The 15,563-nt window shown below is 49.3% G+C and overlaps 1 protein-coding gene across 1 annotated transcript; it reads right to left on the reverse strand.

Moving 5' to 3' along the window:
* Positions 1-2,914: 2,914 nt before the first annotated feature.
* LOC111151129 (cathepsin E) lies at positions 2,915-14,510 on the reverse strand. Its single transcript, XM_022508916.1, has 9 exons — positions 14,333-14,510; positions 13,510-13,666; positions 12,840-12,957; positions 11,753-11,871; positions 9,684-9,883; positions 7,731-7,853; positions 6,384-6,525; positions 6,204-6,302; positions 2,915-3,260 (listed from the first exon to the last, which is right to left on the reverse strand). Exons 1-9 carry the CDS (start codon positions 14,401-14,403, stop codon positions 3,096-3,098), a joined length of 1,194 nt encoding a protein of 397 aa, XP_022364624.1. The 5' UTR covers positions 14,404-14,510; the 3' UTR covers positions 2,915-3,095.
* Between the last annotated feature and the right edge of the window lie 1,053 nt (positions 14,511-15,563).

A 15,563-nucleotide genomic window follows, 5' to 3' on the forward strand; every position in this document is an offset into this window, starting at 1 on the left:
GAGTTTAGTCCACACGGATGGAAAGCATCACTTCTGCCTGGAGAGACAGCGCGCTCAGAGCAGAACTGGCTCTCAGCAGCCTCGGGCCTGCTCTCACTACCTGCCGGCACAGAGCCAGCACCGCCCTCATGCCCCAGGCCTCAGCACTCAGGCCCCAGGTCCGCAGGGACATGGAGGCACATGCAATCCATCAGAGGAGCCCGATGTGCGGAGATTGCGTTTAAGGAGGAAGCCTGCTGGGATGCTATGTGCCGGTGACCTCCCACACGGCTCTTGGGTGCTTGTTTTAGAGGCGTCATAAAGCTTTTTTGCTCTAGGCCCTTCTGCCCTGTGTGAGATTTGCCCATGCTGAGTGTGGGTCTGGTCTCTGGGTGATGAGTGTTTACACATACGCACTGTAGCTGTTGGATCCTCACAATAACCCATGAGGTGGTTACTGTTAACATGCCCATTTTACAGATGAAGGAACTCAGGGGCAGAGCTCCCATGACTGGTATCGAGAAGCCAGCCCAGGCCTGTACGACTCCGGAGACTGCGATGCTGACTGCTCTAGTATATTCCTTTGATAGTTTATTTGGATCAGGCTGTTCTGAATTAACTCTGGAAGTAATAATTTAGTAAAAAACAACAACAACAACAACAAAAAGAATGAACAAAACCAAAAAAGTGTGTGTGTGTATGTGTGAAGCTGGGATCACCATGACTTCATACTTAAAGGGTGAGGGGAGCTAACATGATGAGCTAAGTCCTTCCATCCAGGAAAACCCATAGCTCTGGGAGGTGGGCATCTCAGAGACATGAAGTCACTAGCCAAGGTCACCAGATTGATCCGGGCAGGGCACAAATGTGAATCCAGGTTCAAGTTCAAATGCAGACCTGGTGTGACTTCCATGACCTCTGTGCCAAAAGTGACAGCTGGGATCTGTCCTACCGATCGTAGAGTAACTCACTTAGTGCCTGGCACAAAATAGTTATGGCGATTGGGTTGAATTAAACCCAAATGAATCTAATGTTCATTAAGAGAGGATCTGATCAATAAAAGACACCGTGCAGATGTTCCAAGACGTCCCAAGAGCTGACTGTGCTGATGTGGAATCTGTTACATGAGCAGTTTAGAGACAAGACTGTGTAGCATCACCCCCCCCTTTTCCCCCCCAAATTTTTGTTTATTCATTTGAGGGAGAGGGAGCACATGAAAGTGAGAGCACGAGTAGGGGAAGCAGCAGAGGGAGAGGGAAGAGCAAACTCCTCAATGAGCAGAGAGCCCAGTGCGGAACTCGATCCCAGGACCCTGGGATCATGACCTGAGCTGAAGGCAGACGCTTAACTGACTGTGTCACCCTGGCACCCCTATGATTCCTTTTTTTGCAGGAAAAAAATAATTCCTTACCTATGGCTATCTCTGTGTATACAAAGTCTGCATAAAACAACTTCAAATTAATAATAATGCTTATCTTTGGGGGTTAGGATCATTGAGGACTTTCACTTACTTTTTAATAAGAAAATCCTTGAAGATACTTGCATTTTGCAAAAAGCAAGAGCAAAAGGAAGGAAAAGAAAGTCATGTTGTTCCTGGTGACAATAGATCCCCCCAGAATAGATCTCACCATCCCACCGGGATGCAACTTGGACCTGGATTTACCATGTCAGCTCCCTCAGGATGGGCCCTGTGGCCCCATAGGAGAAAAGGGTTCATTCAGAGCACCTCTCTCCCCGTACTCTCTCCTTGCGCAGTCTGAAATATTTTCATTTACAACAAACTTAAGAGCACACAACCAGGAACCAGGATTCCTTGGGACTAGGCCTGGAACATCTTTTCATATTGGGGTCAAGTCAAAAGTTCACAGAAACTACCTTGAAGGGCCACCTTCTGGCTAAGTGTGGGGTGCTTTGAATATTGAAAAGACTACAGTAAATTGAAACACACTCACTTTTCTGAAAGCTGGTAAATAAAGGGAAAAAGCCAAGTAAGCTTGACTTTCCTGTATGAACTATACCTAATAGTAAGCAAATAGTTGATGAACACATTTTTTTTTTTTAACAGAACAACTCTGGCAAAAAACAAACAAACAAACAAACAAAAAAACCCCCAAAAAACCCAGGAGGAAAAAAATAGAATTAGGAAAAAAATCTCTTGTTTTGCAGCCCTAATGACAGCATGGATCTCGGCAGTGATAATTAGTGGTTGCTGAAATCTTTGGGTGAAATGCTGAAGGAAATTGGTCGAAGGAAATTGGTCCTGGATGGATGCGTGAGCCCAAGAGCTCCCGAACCCACACATCAGTCCTAACCTTGTGGGTAAAGAGGCTCCAGGCATGATCTGCCTCCTGATGGGCTGCTAGGGAATGTGCCCAGCACCGTGGATGAAATATTATTGCCACAAAATCAAGCTCTAGAGCCCACTGCCATTTTGTAGGCAAGATGGACTCAGAGAACCACATCGCCGGACATCTCAGGCTTTCAACCTGCAAAACTCAGAATGCAGTCGACTAGAGACAGTTCAAATTTGAATTTTACTTGCATCCCGATACACACACGTCACCGATAAAAATCACCCAATGTTTTCCAGACAATGGGGAACATCTGAACACCGATTGCCTATTTAAGACTATTACAAGGATTTATGGATAAATCTTGGATGTGAGGATTTATGATGGGATGCCAGGAATTTGCTTCAGAATAATGCAGGCAGGTGGGCTGGGGAAAGGAGGGGTGGCGGGTACTGATAAAACAGGCCTGTCCACGTACAGGTCATCTCTGTGTATAATCTCTGCTTGTGTACATGTCTGGAGATTTCCAAAAGGAAATGTTAGCAACAATAAAAAGTATGGGCATACAACTTAATGTTTCTATCATGATGGTGGTGGAGGTGGGTGCACGCGGGTGTGAAGTGTGTCAGAGTGTGTGTGTGTGTGTGTGTGTGTGTGTGTATGTTCATATGCTCTTTGTGGACCTAATTCAAGTTGCAGCTCTAGAACTGTACCTTCCTGAAAATGACTTTTTGACCATTGTGAAGGGTGCCCCAACCTAACGGGCGTAGCTGGATTTCCAAGGGGTGTCGGGAAGGCAGGCAGGCACAGGCAAAAGGCTGTGACTTAGGGGACTGCCGGGGCCAGCCCAACGCGGTTATTCCCACGATCAAAGACCGAGTAAAACTGCCGAATGAAGACATCTCCCAGGATCCAGAGGGGCCCAGCGGGAGGCTGGATATCGAGCCCTTGAAAGCCGCTGCTGCAGAACTCCATTCCATCCACAAAGTCCTGGGGTGGGAAAGAAGGTGTAAGTGACGTAGAGAGAGAAAAGGGAAGTACGAGGGCTGTACTGTGTGGTAGTGGTAGTGACTATACCAAATGGCCATGGACAGTCACAGTGTTGGCTCATTTTGATCTTCCTCCTGCTCTACATCCCTCCACTTGTTTGCTCAGCAAAGTGTCTGCACAGTCTTGTATATGTGGACCTGGGCTTCTAAGTTCTACAATTCTTAGAATTGTTCACCTCTCATACATGCCCCCTGCCTCCCACTTTACAACTGGAAAAAGTGAAACCTTGTTGCATGACTGCAAGAGCAAAAGGGATGGCTTTAAAAGGTCTTGGCTTAAATTCTGGTTTCTTTAGTTTCTAGTGAAGCTCAACTTCGTTTTTTAAGGAGAGAAATTACATAGCTGTTTTCTTGATGTTCTGGGGAAGAACAAGGCAGTGTCCTGGAAGAACATCCAGTGTCCTGTGGAAAGAGTGTTACTTCCCCCAAACTTACTTTTCAGTTTGGCGAAGACTTGGGGTCTACTAGGCAGGTGTGGTCTTTCCAACAACTGTTTGAGATTTGAGGTTGCTGATGAGTGTCTGGGAAGTTTACAGAGGCCTTAACACACCTTCTGGAGAGGAAGGGGATGACCACGCAATGCTGTTACAGGATCCTTGGCTGACGGAGGGGGCTCTGATTGAAATCTGCTGGCAGGAAAGGACAAGGGCACCACGCTGGGCAATGGGAAGGAAGTGCGGTGGGCAGCGACTCACATAGGGTGCAGGTGGGAGAGTATGGGGGTAATGGGGGGGGCAGTGGATATATAGGCTGATGAGCTTGGCACAGCTAGCGTCTAGCTTGTCCCCAGTGTGGTGTTCATAGTGGCATCTCCAGAATCCCTTTGTCGGAGAAGCTTAGGGGGCTTGACATGAAGCTGTGTTTTAAAGCAAAAATTTGTTTTCTTAGTAGTGCAATTGCTGGATCATAGGGTAGTCCTATCTGAGGACCCTCCATAGTGTTTTCTAGAGTGGCTGCACCAGTTTGCAATCCCATCATCAGGGCAAGAGTGTTCCCTTTTCTCCACATCCTCTCCAATACCTGTTGTTTCTTGCCTTGTTGATTTTAGCCATTCTGGTATGTGTGAGGTAACATCGCATTGTGGTTTTGATTTGCATTTCCCTGATGATCCGTGATGTTGAGCATCTTTTCCTGTGTCTGTTGGCCGACTGGATGTCTTCTTTGAAGAAATGTCTACTTGTGCCTCCTGCCCATTTTTATTTGAATTATTTGTTTTTTGGGTGTTGAGTTTTATAAGTTCTTTATGTATTTTGGATACTAACCCTTTATTGGATACATCATTTGGAAATATTTTCTCCCATTCTGTAGACTGCCTTTTAGTTTTATTGATTGTTTCCTTTACCATGCAGAAAACTTTTACTTTGATGAGTTTCCAATAGTTTATTTTTGGGTTTTTTTTTTCCCCCTTTGCCTCAGGAGACGTATCTAGAAAGAAGTTGCTGTGGCCAGTGTTAAAGAGGTTATTGTCTGTGTTCTCTTCTAGGATTTTTATGCAACTGCACTAAGTATCCAAAGCATACAAAAATACTAATTCAAAGAGATACATGCCCCCCAATGTTTACAGCAGCATTTTCCACAATAGACAATAGCCAAGTTGCAGAAATAGCCCAAGTGTCCACAGACTGATGAATGGATAAAGAAAATGTGGGATACACACACACACACACACACACACACACATATGTATATATATACACATATATATATATAGATGAATATTACTCAGTCATAAAAAGAATGAAGTCTTGCCATTTGCGATGTTGTGGATGGAGCTAGAGGGTATAGTGCCAAGCGAAGTCAGTCAGAGAAAGACAATTATGATATGATCACATTCACTTGTGGAATTTAAGAAAGAAAACAAATGAGCAAAGAGGAAAGGAGAGAGAGAAAGAGAGGTGAACTAAGAAACAGACTATTAACTACGGAGAACACACGGATGGTTACCTGAGGGGAGTTGGGTGGGGGGATGGGTGAGCCAGGTGATGAGGATGAAGGGGGGCACTTGTGTTGACTACTGGGTGGTATGGAAATGGTGAGCCGCCATATTGTACGCCTGGAACTAATATTGCCCTGTATGTCAACTAACTGGCATTTAAATAAAAACTTTAAAAGAACATTTGTTTTCACTTGCACTGTCTGTTTATGCTTGGCGGCTTGGGGAAGGGGTTAATGGAGATCAAGGTGTGGCGGGGTAGTTAAGTCCCTAAAGTCCTCTACACCTTAGTACCTCCATTCTGATGCAATCACCCTGGGGCTGTGGGTGACTCTCCGGTAAAGTCAGCCTGTTGAGTGTCACCAAAGGACCGCATGTGAATTGAAAATCTGGGCCAACTGTGGTGTGAAGCGATCACAGTTTTCCCCCAAGAATTCCCTTTCTGGGGAATTCTACCTCACCTTACAAACTTAGGAATCTACTGCAATGAAAAACACTTTCTTGTCTGAGGAGAATGGTCATCTGAACGTGATTACAACCTCATTCTGTCCCTCCTTCCCAAGTAGCTCATATCTTGAGCCTCCTAACTTTCTGGGACCCGATATCCTCATCCACAGAACGGGATAATAATATCCAATCCTACTGGGTGTTTGAGGGACTAAACTTTTGTCCGTTGAAAAGTCTACAATCCTGTCAGAAAACGTCACTAAATGGCTTGTCCAAGGTTTGCTCCTGCTTCGTGGCAGGACGGGAACTGAGAGAGAACCAGCCTGGCCACCATCTTTCCACCACAGACAGCTCTGTCCTTTCTGGAGGGAACGCCCCTTCAGTGCAGGAGAAGATGGGAGCGGGGCTCGGCGTAAATGCAGCCTTTTCAGGGGACTGAAAAGAGGAAGTGGTGGGCTGGTGGGGGAGGCCCTATGACTTGCAGAATGAGGAAACAGTTCTTACCAGCAGGGTATAGGCGGTTGGTTGGAGGGTATAGGAGATGCCATTGATGGTGAAGGTGACATCCGGCATGACGTTGAGGTTGGCACACTCCACCCCATACTATAACACAACACAGAGGATCCATTTAGAGGCCTTCCCCCTCTCCCGCTCCCGCCTCTTCCCTACCCAGCAGGCACGGACTTCTCCATCCATGGGTTCTGCCCCAATGGCCTTCTGCAGCTGCTTGATTTTGTCTGAGGGGCCTGTGATGAGGGAAGTCCCCGTGTCCACGATGGCCTGGCAGCCCTCGGAGCAGAACATCACCGTACCTCCCACCTGGATTCTGAGGACAAAAGAAATGTCATCAGCCAACCCTTCACCCCTGTCTCCACCCCATCAGTCCCCCTTCCCCTCGGCCCTGGAGTTCCCCAGGCTCCCTATCGGCTCTCACCCTCTGCCGGGCTCTCAAACATACAGTAATGATACCTAGTCTGATGGTCTCACCCACCAATATTTGTCAGTTTTTCTGTGACTGAGATCCATAACAGGAAATACATTTACTTTTAGACCCTGTACACATACACACACACACAATATAAAAATTTCACGAAATAGGGCTTAACCTTAGTATGTGAAGCGCACTCTGATATCTTCTATTTTATTCCATCTCATTAAAAATGTACGTCATGACCCCCTAAAATGAGACCATGACCCATAAGTGGGTTAACCCCGCTGGCTTGAAAAACCCTCAGCAGACAGTGAGCCCCGAGGCTTTCCGCTGTTCTGCTCCCCGTGGCTAGCACAGGCTCTCACCTCGCAGAAACGTGTCCTTGGCAGAATTGAAGCGTGAATTGCATTTCTTTAAATTCCTGCATTATCTGACACAGGGCTCGGTATGTGACGGGCATCTGGTCCCACGTCCCTGATTGTTCCATGCCGCCCCCCACCCACACACAATGTCTGCATGTATGTAGGTCAAGGTCCAGCCCGGGTCACCTCCTCCGGGAAACCCCTGCTTGAGCAGAATGGGAGCTGTCCCGCCCCGTCTGCTGGGCCACTTTGGTGGTCTTTCAGACCACTGACCGTCCATTTCACGATGGTAGTGGGACGTGTGTGTGTGTGTGTGTGTGTGTGTGTGTGTGTGTGTGTATGATCTTCCAGACATACTTCGTGGAGGCGAAATCTGAGTCTGGTTCACTCCTGCACCCCGTGTCACCCACCCCTGGCCCTGTGTGTGAATTAATGTGAAACGAGCCTCAGGTAATTGGCAGAGGGTCTGTATTTATTGTGTTGACTTGAGGGCGCAGCATGTGGACCAGGAGCGAAGCTGAGACGTGGTACTGCATGCCTACTGCCCTGGCAACCGTGGCCCCCTCCTGCACCTCCACATTTCCAGCCTCACGTGGCGAGCGCCCCGCCCCCCTACCGCCCCGGCTCCTCTCCTGGGGACCAACACGCTGATTCAGGTCAACTCACTGAACCCGATTTGCCTTGTGCCCGTCTTGAGTTCTTGCCTCGTACCATAACTACGTTGGGGAGAATACTCACGCATCCAGGGCAATCTGCCAGTAGCCTTGCTTGGTGACAGGGACCCAGTTCAGATTCCCAGAAAAATGGGAGTGGTCATAGCCTCCGAAAATGAGTTCGCTCCCCGCACCGCCTTCTGGGTCACTACACGGAAAGAAAGGCAGATCGTCCGGGAAGGACCGCTGGGATACCGTAGGAACAAGCTGGTCGCCTACCTCAAGCATCTAGACAGGCAGAAATATCAGCCCGGGCTTTGAGATCAGGGCTCCTGATTACTGCAAATTGATTAATCTGGGCCTTTTTGAGCAAAAGGATGGAAGTATAGAAATAGCTCTGCCTGATCGTTTGTGAACTTCTTCTCGCTTTTTTGATAAAAGGGCAAGGGAGGAAGTAGATGGGGACAGCTGCTCAGTCATGCAGAACCGAGGCTAGGACCACTGGGGTGTGCACACACCACGTGACTTATGTGCCTCCCCCCAAGCCTTTTCCCCTAAGTATCTTTCCCACTTTTGGTTTGATGGTGCCTGGAGTTTCCGTATGACTCATCCCAGCGTCCCAAGGTAAGGAAGCCTTAATGGGAATGCAACATGACTTACTAGAGCTGGAAAATTTATTTACTTTCCTTGGTGCTGCTTTTTCAGACTATAATCTGGCACCTAACAGGATTCTGGGAAAAGAGGACATGAAACTGATTCATTTTTAGGAGGAAAAGGATCCGAAAAATACAAAACTCAGGGCGCTGCGAGGCTCCATGGTAAAGGGTAAAGGAACCAGGTATTTCGGGCATCGAAGGAAAGCAGATTTAGGGAGGTGGGGGTAAGGATTCCCGTTTGTTGGCGGTCTTTGTGCAGGGCCCTGGGTGGAGAATTTTACCTGCTTCATCCTATTTATTTCGTACATCAACCTCGTGTCCGTCTGAGGAACCTGAGACTCGGGGCTTCAGTCCAGGTCAGCCAGACCGCAAAGGCTTTGCTCTTTCCCATCCTCCCCCGTCTTTCCGGGCTGGAAGGGAGCAGGAAACTCTGCAGGGGGGGGCAGCAGAGGGGTCTGGGCAAACTGCCCTCTTGCTCCCAGGTCTGCCCGGGCTGGGCCCAACTTCAGCCATGCAGTTTAATAAAGGAAATTCAAGACTCTCCGCGTGGAAGTGGAGAACAAGGGACCGGGGCTTATGAGAAACCAGGGTGAGCTGAGGCCAGATCACACAGGGGAGGAGTCGGAAAGGTCAGAAATCTCGGTCCTGCATAGGGATAAAGGTGAGATGACCCTTTCAGGATCCCAGGCAGGAGTGGCCACAATCCTTTAATGAACTTCTCATTAAACAGCAACTTCCTATTCCCCCTCCCCCCACACCTGGCAACCACCATTCTCCTGTCTCTGTGAATGTGAGACTCCGGATAGCCTCCTGTAAGTGAAATCAAAGGGTATTTGTCCTCTTGTGACTGGCTTGTTTCACTTAAGGTCCTCACGGTTCATCCTCTGGTAGCTTGTGGTAGAATTTCCTTCCTTTTTCAGGCTGAATAATAGTCTATACTAAATAAATTCTGCATCTTATTATGCCCTTAACAACCCATTATTTTATCATCAGCTTCCTTTTGAATTTTTTCCGCCTCCTCCCATTGGAATCCAGCTTCCCGAGGGCAGGGACTGGCTTCCTGGTCTCACGGTGCTCCCGCTGCCTGGCACCGTGGTCGGCACGTAATAGGGACTTGATAAGTACTTATTCACTGCACAAACAAAGAGCCAACCCCAGAGATTCCTCCCACTGGCTCAGTGCACTACAGTCTACAAAGTAAGGCGAGCCCCTTTTCTTCAATGCCCAGAGAGGGCAAGCCCAAGGTCACGCAGCTGGTAATAGGTGAAGCAAGGGACCCACGCCAGGTGTCTGACTGCTAAGGCTGATGCTCCCGTGGCTGCACCATGTTCTCTCCCTGGGGTTGTCACTGACCTTCACTTTGGTGGGCTTGACGGGCCTACCTGCTCATGTACACGGAAAACATGGGTATATCCACCAGGTTCTGCGCCATCATGTTGTCGAACACCGGGGTCACCCCTCCCACAGCCAAGGAGGGGTAGCCCAGGCCCAGAATGCCATCAAACTCTGCGTTCACAAAGGTCTGGCCGGGCTCTGTGACACTCTCTCCAAATTGCTGGTCGACCACCACCAGTCCTTCCACCTGACGGGAGAGCGCCCGAAAGAAAACTGCACGGGACGTCTCTGGCACAGAGTCTCAGGTTCCCGGATTCTCCCTCTGGTCTGAAGTGAATTCTTCCCCCACCCAGCTTCCCTTGATTACATGAGCCCAGTGGTTTCACCACGTTCCCACACCCTCAATGTTCTTTATGTAAACTATTTTTTTTTTTAATTGAAGTTTAGGGGCGCCTGGGTGCCTCAGTGGGTTAAGCCTCTGCCTTCGGCTCAGGTCATGATCCCAGGGTCCTGGGATTGAGCCCCGCATAGGGCTCTCTGCTCAGTGGGGAGTCTGCGTCCCCCCACTTTCTGCCTCTCTCTGTGTACTTGTAATCTCTCTCTCTCAAGTAAATAAAATCTTTTTAAAAAAATGGAAGTTTAATGCAGAAATCCTAAGTGTACAGTTGGGTGAGTTTTCACAAACTCACCCTGGTCAGCGAGCTCCCAGACCTGAAGCCGCTTCAGGCACGCTGCTAATTGGTTGTACTTTTCCTCAAAAACACCCGTCTGCTGGCTTCCAGGTACTATGTTGTAATCTCGTTCACTGTCAGAATTTGGGTTGTTTCCTGTCTAGACTATGGCTAACAGTGCTGCCTGGACATGTCCTCTGGTGGACACGCACGCAGACTTCTGTTGGACATATCCATGCCTAGAGGTAAAACATCTATAGTGTATTGGAAGTTTGATAACGTGTGAGGTCAGAGTCAAGATTTTTTTTTTAACTTTAATTTTAGTTTAATTTAACTATGTGGCTATCCAAAGGACCTTGCACGTATTTAATAAATACACTCTCATTTCCTCCCCTGCAGTTTTCATGGTCAACAGAATTCAGAGTAGTTTCTGAATCTTCCATTTTGTTCCTTTTGTCCATTGGCTTATCTTGGGCCAATACCACACTGCCTCAATCACTACAGCTTTAAAGTAGGCCTTGATATTTGTAGTGTTCTCCTTCATCTAGATTGTCTTGGTGTATTATGTATCCACATACATTTTAGAATTAGCTCATCAATTTCTAGTAAAAATCGCTATTGTTCTGATTGAGGTGACATTAAACATATAGGTGGATTTGAAAAAATTTGACTTGTCTATAATACTGGGTCATGAAATACTGAGTCATTTTCAATTTATGTAGGTCTTCCTTAATTTCACTCACTAATGTTTTGCAGTTTTTAGAGTGAAGATCTTGCACTTTTTTTGGTTAAGTTTACTTGTAGGTATTTGATGTTTCTGATGTAATCACAAATGTCTCTGAAATCTATTTTCCATTTGTTTTTCCTGATATTCAGAAATAGAAATGATTTTGTTAATCTAGTATTCAGCAATTTTGCTAAATAATTATTAAACCCAAAGGGTCTGTACATGTTTTTGGACTTTTTACATATAGCATCTTGTCATATATGAATAATGACAATATAGTTTCTTCCTTTACAATCTTAATGCCCCTAGTTTCTATTTTCTTGCCTTACTGCACTGAGAGCATCTTTGACTCATTCTTCTTTTCTTCTTCTCCTTCTTCATTCTTCCCTCTCTTTCTTCCCTCTCATTCCTCCCTCTCCTTCCTTCCTCTCCTTCCTCCTTCTTGCCTTAACTCATTCCCTGTGCACCGTTTCTCTGTGGAATCCGTCCGTGCTGCCACTCTCGAATCCAGCACCCTGAGCAGACTGGCCCGCCGCCATGATGTCAAACAGGAAGGGCTACTCCCGCCTGGCGGGGCTTCTCCCTTTCCCTGGAAGCCAATTCCTTGTTTCCACCTCTTCCTGAGGCTGATCTGAATGTGTTCCCCTAATGGCTCTGAAGAATATTCTGTTTCCCAAGCTTCTGTCCAAAAGAGAAGAGATGAAGGAATTGTACTCACATTGACTTGGTCAGCTCCGAGGATTCCAGACAAGCTCCCGGTCCCATACTGAATGGAGAAATGACTCCCCACTGTGCTGTATGTGCTGGACTGGGAAGGGTAGAACCTGGTGTGTGTCTCTGGGAAAGCAAGGATGCTGCTGTTGCCTGGGCTGCCAGCTCACTCCCTTCTTCCTGCCCTGATACCCCACAGATGCAAGCTCTCTTCCCTCAACTCCCGAGATGGAGTGGCGGCCTCTAGAAAGGTTGGCTAATGGCCCACCTTAGTGAGTTACTTTAGGCCACATGTGGTGGCCTAATCAGGGACCAACTAGTCATCTCTGGGCAAACATGACCACCCACAGTGACCTCATGAGGCACACCAAGATAAATGTCCTATATCAGATGCCAGCAGAAGTCTCTGTCGACTAGTGTGGTTCCAAGCCTGGCATTTAAAAGAAACCCAGGGGTAAACAAACCCCATTCCAGGCAACGACTCTCAACTCCTTGCTTAGCCCGCAGACATCTAATCCTGAGGTTTTCCGAGACATCCTGTCTCTAAAACTTATCCAGAACAGACTCGGGCATCTGTCTTTAGCTCTACCCTTTGCTAACAAAGATGCCTGAGTTACCTCTGGGGCAATGGACCCACCCCTATATTGTGCCCCATCAGTCACACCTCTGATATACCGGGATGGGCCACCAAACCCTCTTGAAGCAGGTGAATAGGCAGCCTTGGAACCCAGCCCACCTACCCGCCCAGAAACAGCCATTTGAATGGAACTCTCCCTACCCCTAACATTGTTTGGGGTGTTCCAAAGAGAGTGAGTCATTGTGTATTCAAAGATTTGTACTGAGTTTGTATTTTTAGTGGCTGAGTTTTCTCCTATTAATTCTGATCTGTATGAAAGTTGCTAGCTTGGCTAGCAGTCAAATTGTAGCTCTCTCCCTGGCCCAGCACCGTTTCTACCATAGGCACTCCCAGGGCAGACTCGAGGTGGAGAGGGGAAGGTGGTGTGGCATGCACCAGTTTCTGGACGTCGAGGCGCCCTCCCCCAGAGTGCCAGACCCCAGCTGCCATTCCCTGCTTACTCAAGGGCCCCACTTACTGCAGGCTGGGCTGGTGCAGTACACAGAGGGGACCCAGAGGTTGGAGGAGCCAGTGTCGAAGATGACTGTGAAGTTTTGCGGCGGAGAGCCCACGGAGATGGTGCCGAAGTATTCCATCTACAGGGGAGGGGGGAAGGGAGCAGAGGGTGGGGGGTGGGAAAGGGGGAAGGTGCTCACCAGGAGACCTTGGGAGAGCTCTCTGGGACCAGAGCCTGGGTTAGCAGGGACTGGAGCTTACAGAGCCTGGGGAGTGGCAACAGAAGGTACAAAGAGCAGACACAGGGGAAATCAAATCTCCTGTATTTCTTTAGCTCTCATTTGCATTACTTCTCTTAATTGCTTTGCGAGCAAGACAGAGGACTTGTAATGCCTTTGTTCTACAATCAGGGAGCGGAAGCTTGTGAAAGTTAAATCATTTGGCCAAGGACACAGAACAGGACCCTTCTGTTTGGGAGACCTTTTCTTCTGCAGAGAGCTCTGCCCATTTGGACGCATCGGGGCTTGCTCGGTCATGTCCACGGGGACCCAGGGGATCGGTCCCTATGGGTTATCCTAGAAGAGAAATCCTCCCTGGCCTTCAGTGTCACTGACCTGACACTGGCCATGCCCAGAGGCCAAGCCATCCTCCCCTCTCCCCCTTCCCAACCCCCTTCCCCAGGAGTGCCTCACATCCAAGTAGTTGATGAGGGGCTCGCTGGCATCCTGGTTCATCGTGCAGGACTCAGTGAACTGGATCATATCCAAATTCTGGGATTTCCAGAACTCAGAGAGCTGGCCCCGTGCCCGCAGCTTCTTCCGGAGGGACTGTCGCCTCCTGAGGGGCACCCTGAGGACAGAGCCCGTGTGAGACACAGGTGCAGCTCTGCCTCAGACCCTCCCCTCTCCCCACCCCATTCTTCCAGAGGTCAACTGGGAAATTACACAGCAGGAGATCTGCAAGGCAGCAGAGTTGCCAGAATTGGCCACAGTTTGGCCAGAATTCGTGCCCTCTCTGCCCCCGGCCTATCAGTCTTGTCTCTGCTCCTGAAGAGGCTTAGAACCTTAGACTTGAAGTGGCCCTCCCTCTCAGAGATGAGCTCTTTGAGGTCATCTAGGAAAATGGTCCGCAGTTGTGTGTGAACCTCATAAAGGATTGATTTAAAGGGAGAGAAAGACTCCTGGGGGCAGCCACAGTCATTCCCTTGGGGACATGCTCGGTCCTCCGAGCCCCCAACCACAGCTGCAGGCTCCTGATCTCCACTAGTGTGAGAAGCTCCCTGGGGCTTCGCCAGGGAGTTCCGTCAGAGGTCGGGGCAGAGGGATGGTTTGTCATAGGCTGGAGGTCAAGGCCAACACAAGACGGCCGCTTTCCCCAGCCCTTCGTTCTCCTCTTTATTTCCCCGTCAGCTTTCCTCTCCCAGGGCAGCCCTAAGCTCGAGGGCAGGCAGCGGTGCCCGCTGGACGGGGTTGGGGGACGGGGTCTGGGGACAGGGTGCTGGGGACGTGGCCTCACCTGTGGAGCTGCTGTTGAGCCAGCCCCAAGTCCAAGAGCACCAGCAGCAAAAGAACGAGTGTCTTCATCATGGGCCCTGCCGGCAGCTTCTTCCTTGCTCTGCCGCGGCCTTCCCCGGTCCCTCTCCTTTCCTCTCTCCCGCAAGCCAGCGGGGACGAATTGCCCGAAGTCTCGGATCTGATCTGCCCTGCCCAGCCCAGCCTGAGGACCCAATGATAAGGCCTCTTGCGTCAATGGCCAGGCCCAGAACAAACAGAGCGAGCAGGACCGGGCGTTTCCCTTCCTCCCCTCAGCCCCCCTTTCCCTCCTGCAGGGGCAGGGGCGCGGGCTCTCTGGGGTAGGACTTGGGGGTCTGCGCACCCTCTAAGAGAAGGACGGCGGCGCAGGTTCAACTTCTCCCAGAAGTTTGGGTGTCCTCTCCTGGTCCCTAGAAACCCTCTGATTATGACTTGAGAGAGCCCTGTGCCCGGACACCGGGACCCCTCCGCTCACGTGTCACCATGAGTGGTCTGGCTGAGGACCAGTTTGGAAGCCTGGTCGTTACCTGTGGGACAGGTTCTAACTCAGAATACCATCAATCAGGTTGTTTTCCCTCGTCTCTCCGCATTCCCTCAGGAGCCTCAAGGGCAGTTGACCCCCCCTCCGTCCACTCTGAGGCAGAGACTAGTGCTCCTCAAAGCCTCTGACGTGGGAGACTGGGCTGTGAAGCTAGTTTTTTGCATCTCAAAGACTTGATGAACGTGGGACTGCGTTGTGGAGGGAGGTTTGGAGAACACAGAGGCAGCCCTGGGCTGGGGGTGGGGGTGGGGAGGTACAGCTCATGGTGGGGTGGGGGGAATGATTCTGGAGCGGGTGCCTGTATTTGTTTGCTGGGGCTGCCATAAGGACTTACCACAGATTGGGTGGCTTAACAGAAAGTTATTTTCTCGGGATTCTGGAAGCTAGAAGTCCAAGATGAAGGTACGGACAGGATTTGGTTTCTCCTGAGGCCTCTTTCCTTGACTTGTAGGGATGGCTGCCTTCCCTCTTCCTCTGAATGTGTCCGCGTCTTGATCTCCTGTCCTTATATGTCATGTTGGACTGGGGCCCACCGTAAAGACCCCATTCCAACCTAATTACTCTTCGGAGGCCTGATATCTCCATACAGTCACATTCCGAGGTACTGGAGGTTAAGACCTCAACATAAGAGTTTTGGGGGCTACAGTTCAGTGCGTAACAGTGTCCAGATACA

Source organism: Enhydra lutris, unplaced genomic scaffold (genome assembly GCF_002288905.1).
Source record: "Enhydra lutris kenyoni isolate GAN:26980312 unplaced genomic scaffold, ASM228890v2 scaffoldscaffold25, whole genome shotgun sequence".
Classification (NCBI taxonomy): Eukaryota; Metazoa; Chordata; class Mammalia; order Carnivora; family Mustelidae; genus Enhydra; species Enhydra lutris.

Excerpts from the sequence above, each read along its gene's own strand:
- LOC111151129 (XM_022508916.1), bottom strand. The coding sequence starts at position 14,403 with ATGATGAAGACACTCGTTCTTTTGCTGCTGGTGCTCTTGGACTTGGGG. Across the intron at positions 13,667-14,332 it reads GCTCAACAGCAGCTCCACAG|GGTGCCCCTCAGGAGGCGAC; the intron begins GTGAGGCCACGT and ends CTCTGTCCTCAG. Across the intron at positions 3,261-6,203 it reads CAACCGCCTATACCCTGCTG|GACTTTGTGGATGGAATGGA; the intron begins GTAAGAACTGTT and ends TTCCCACCCCAG.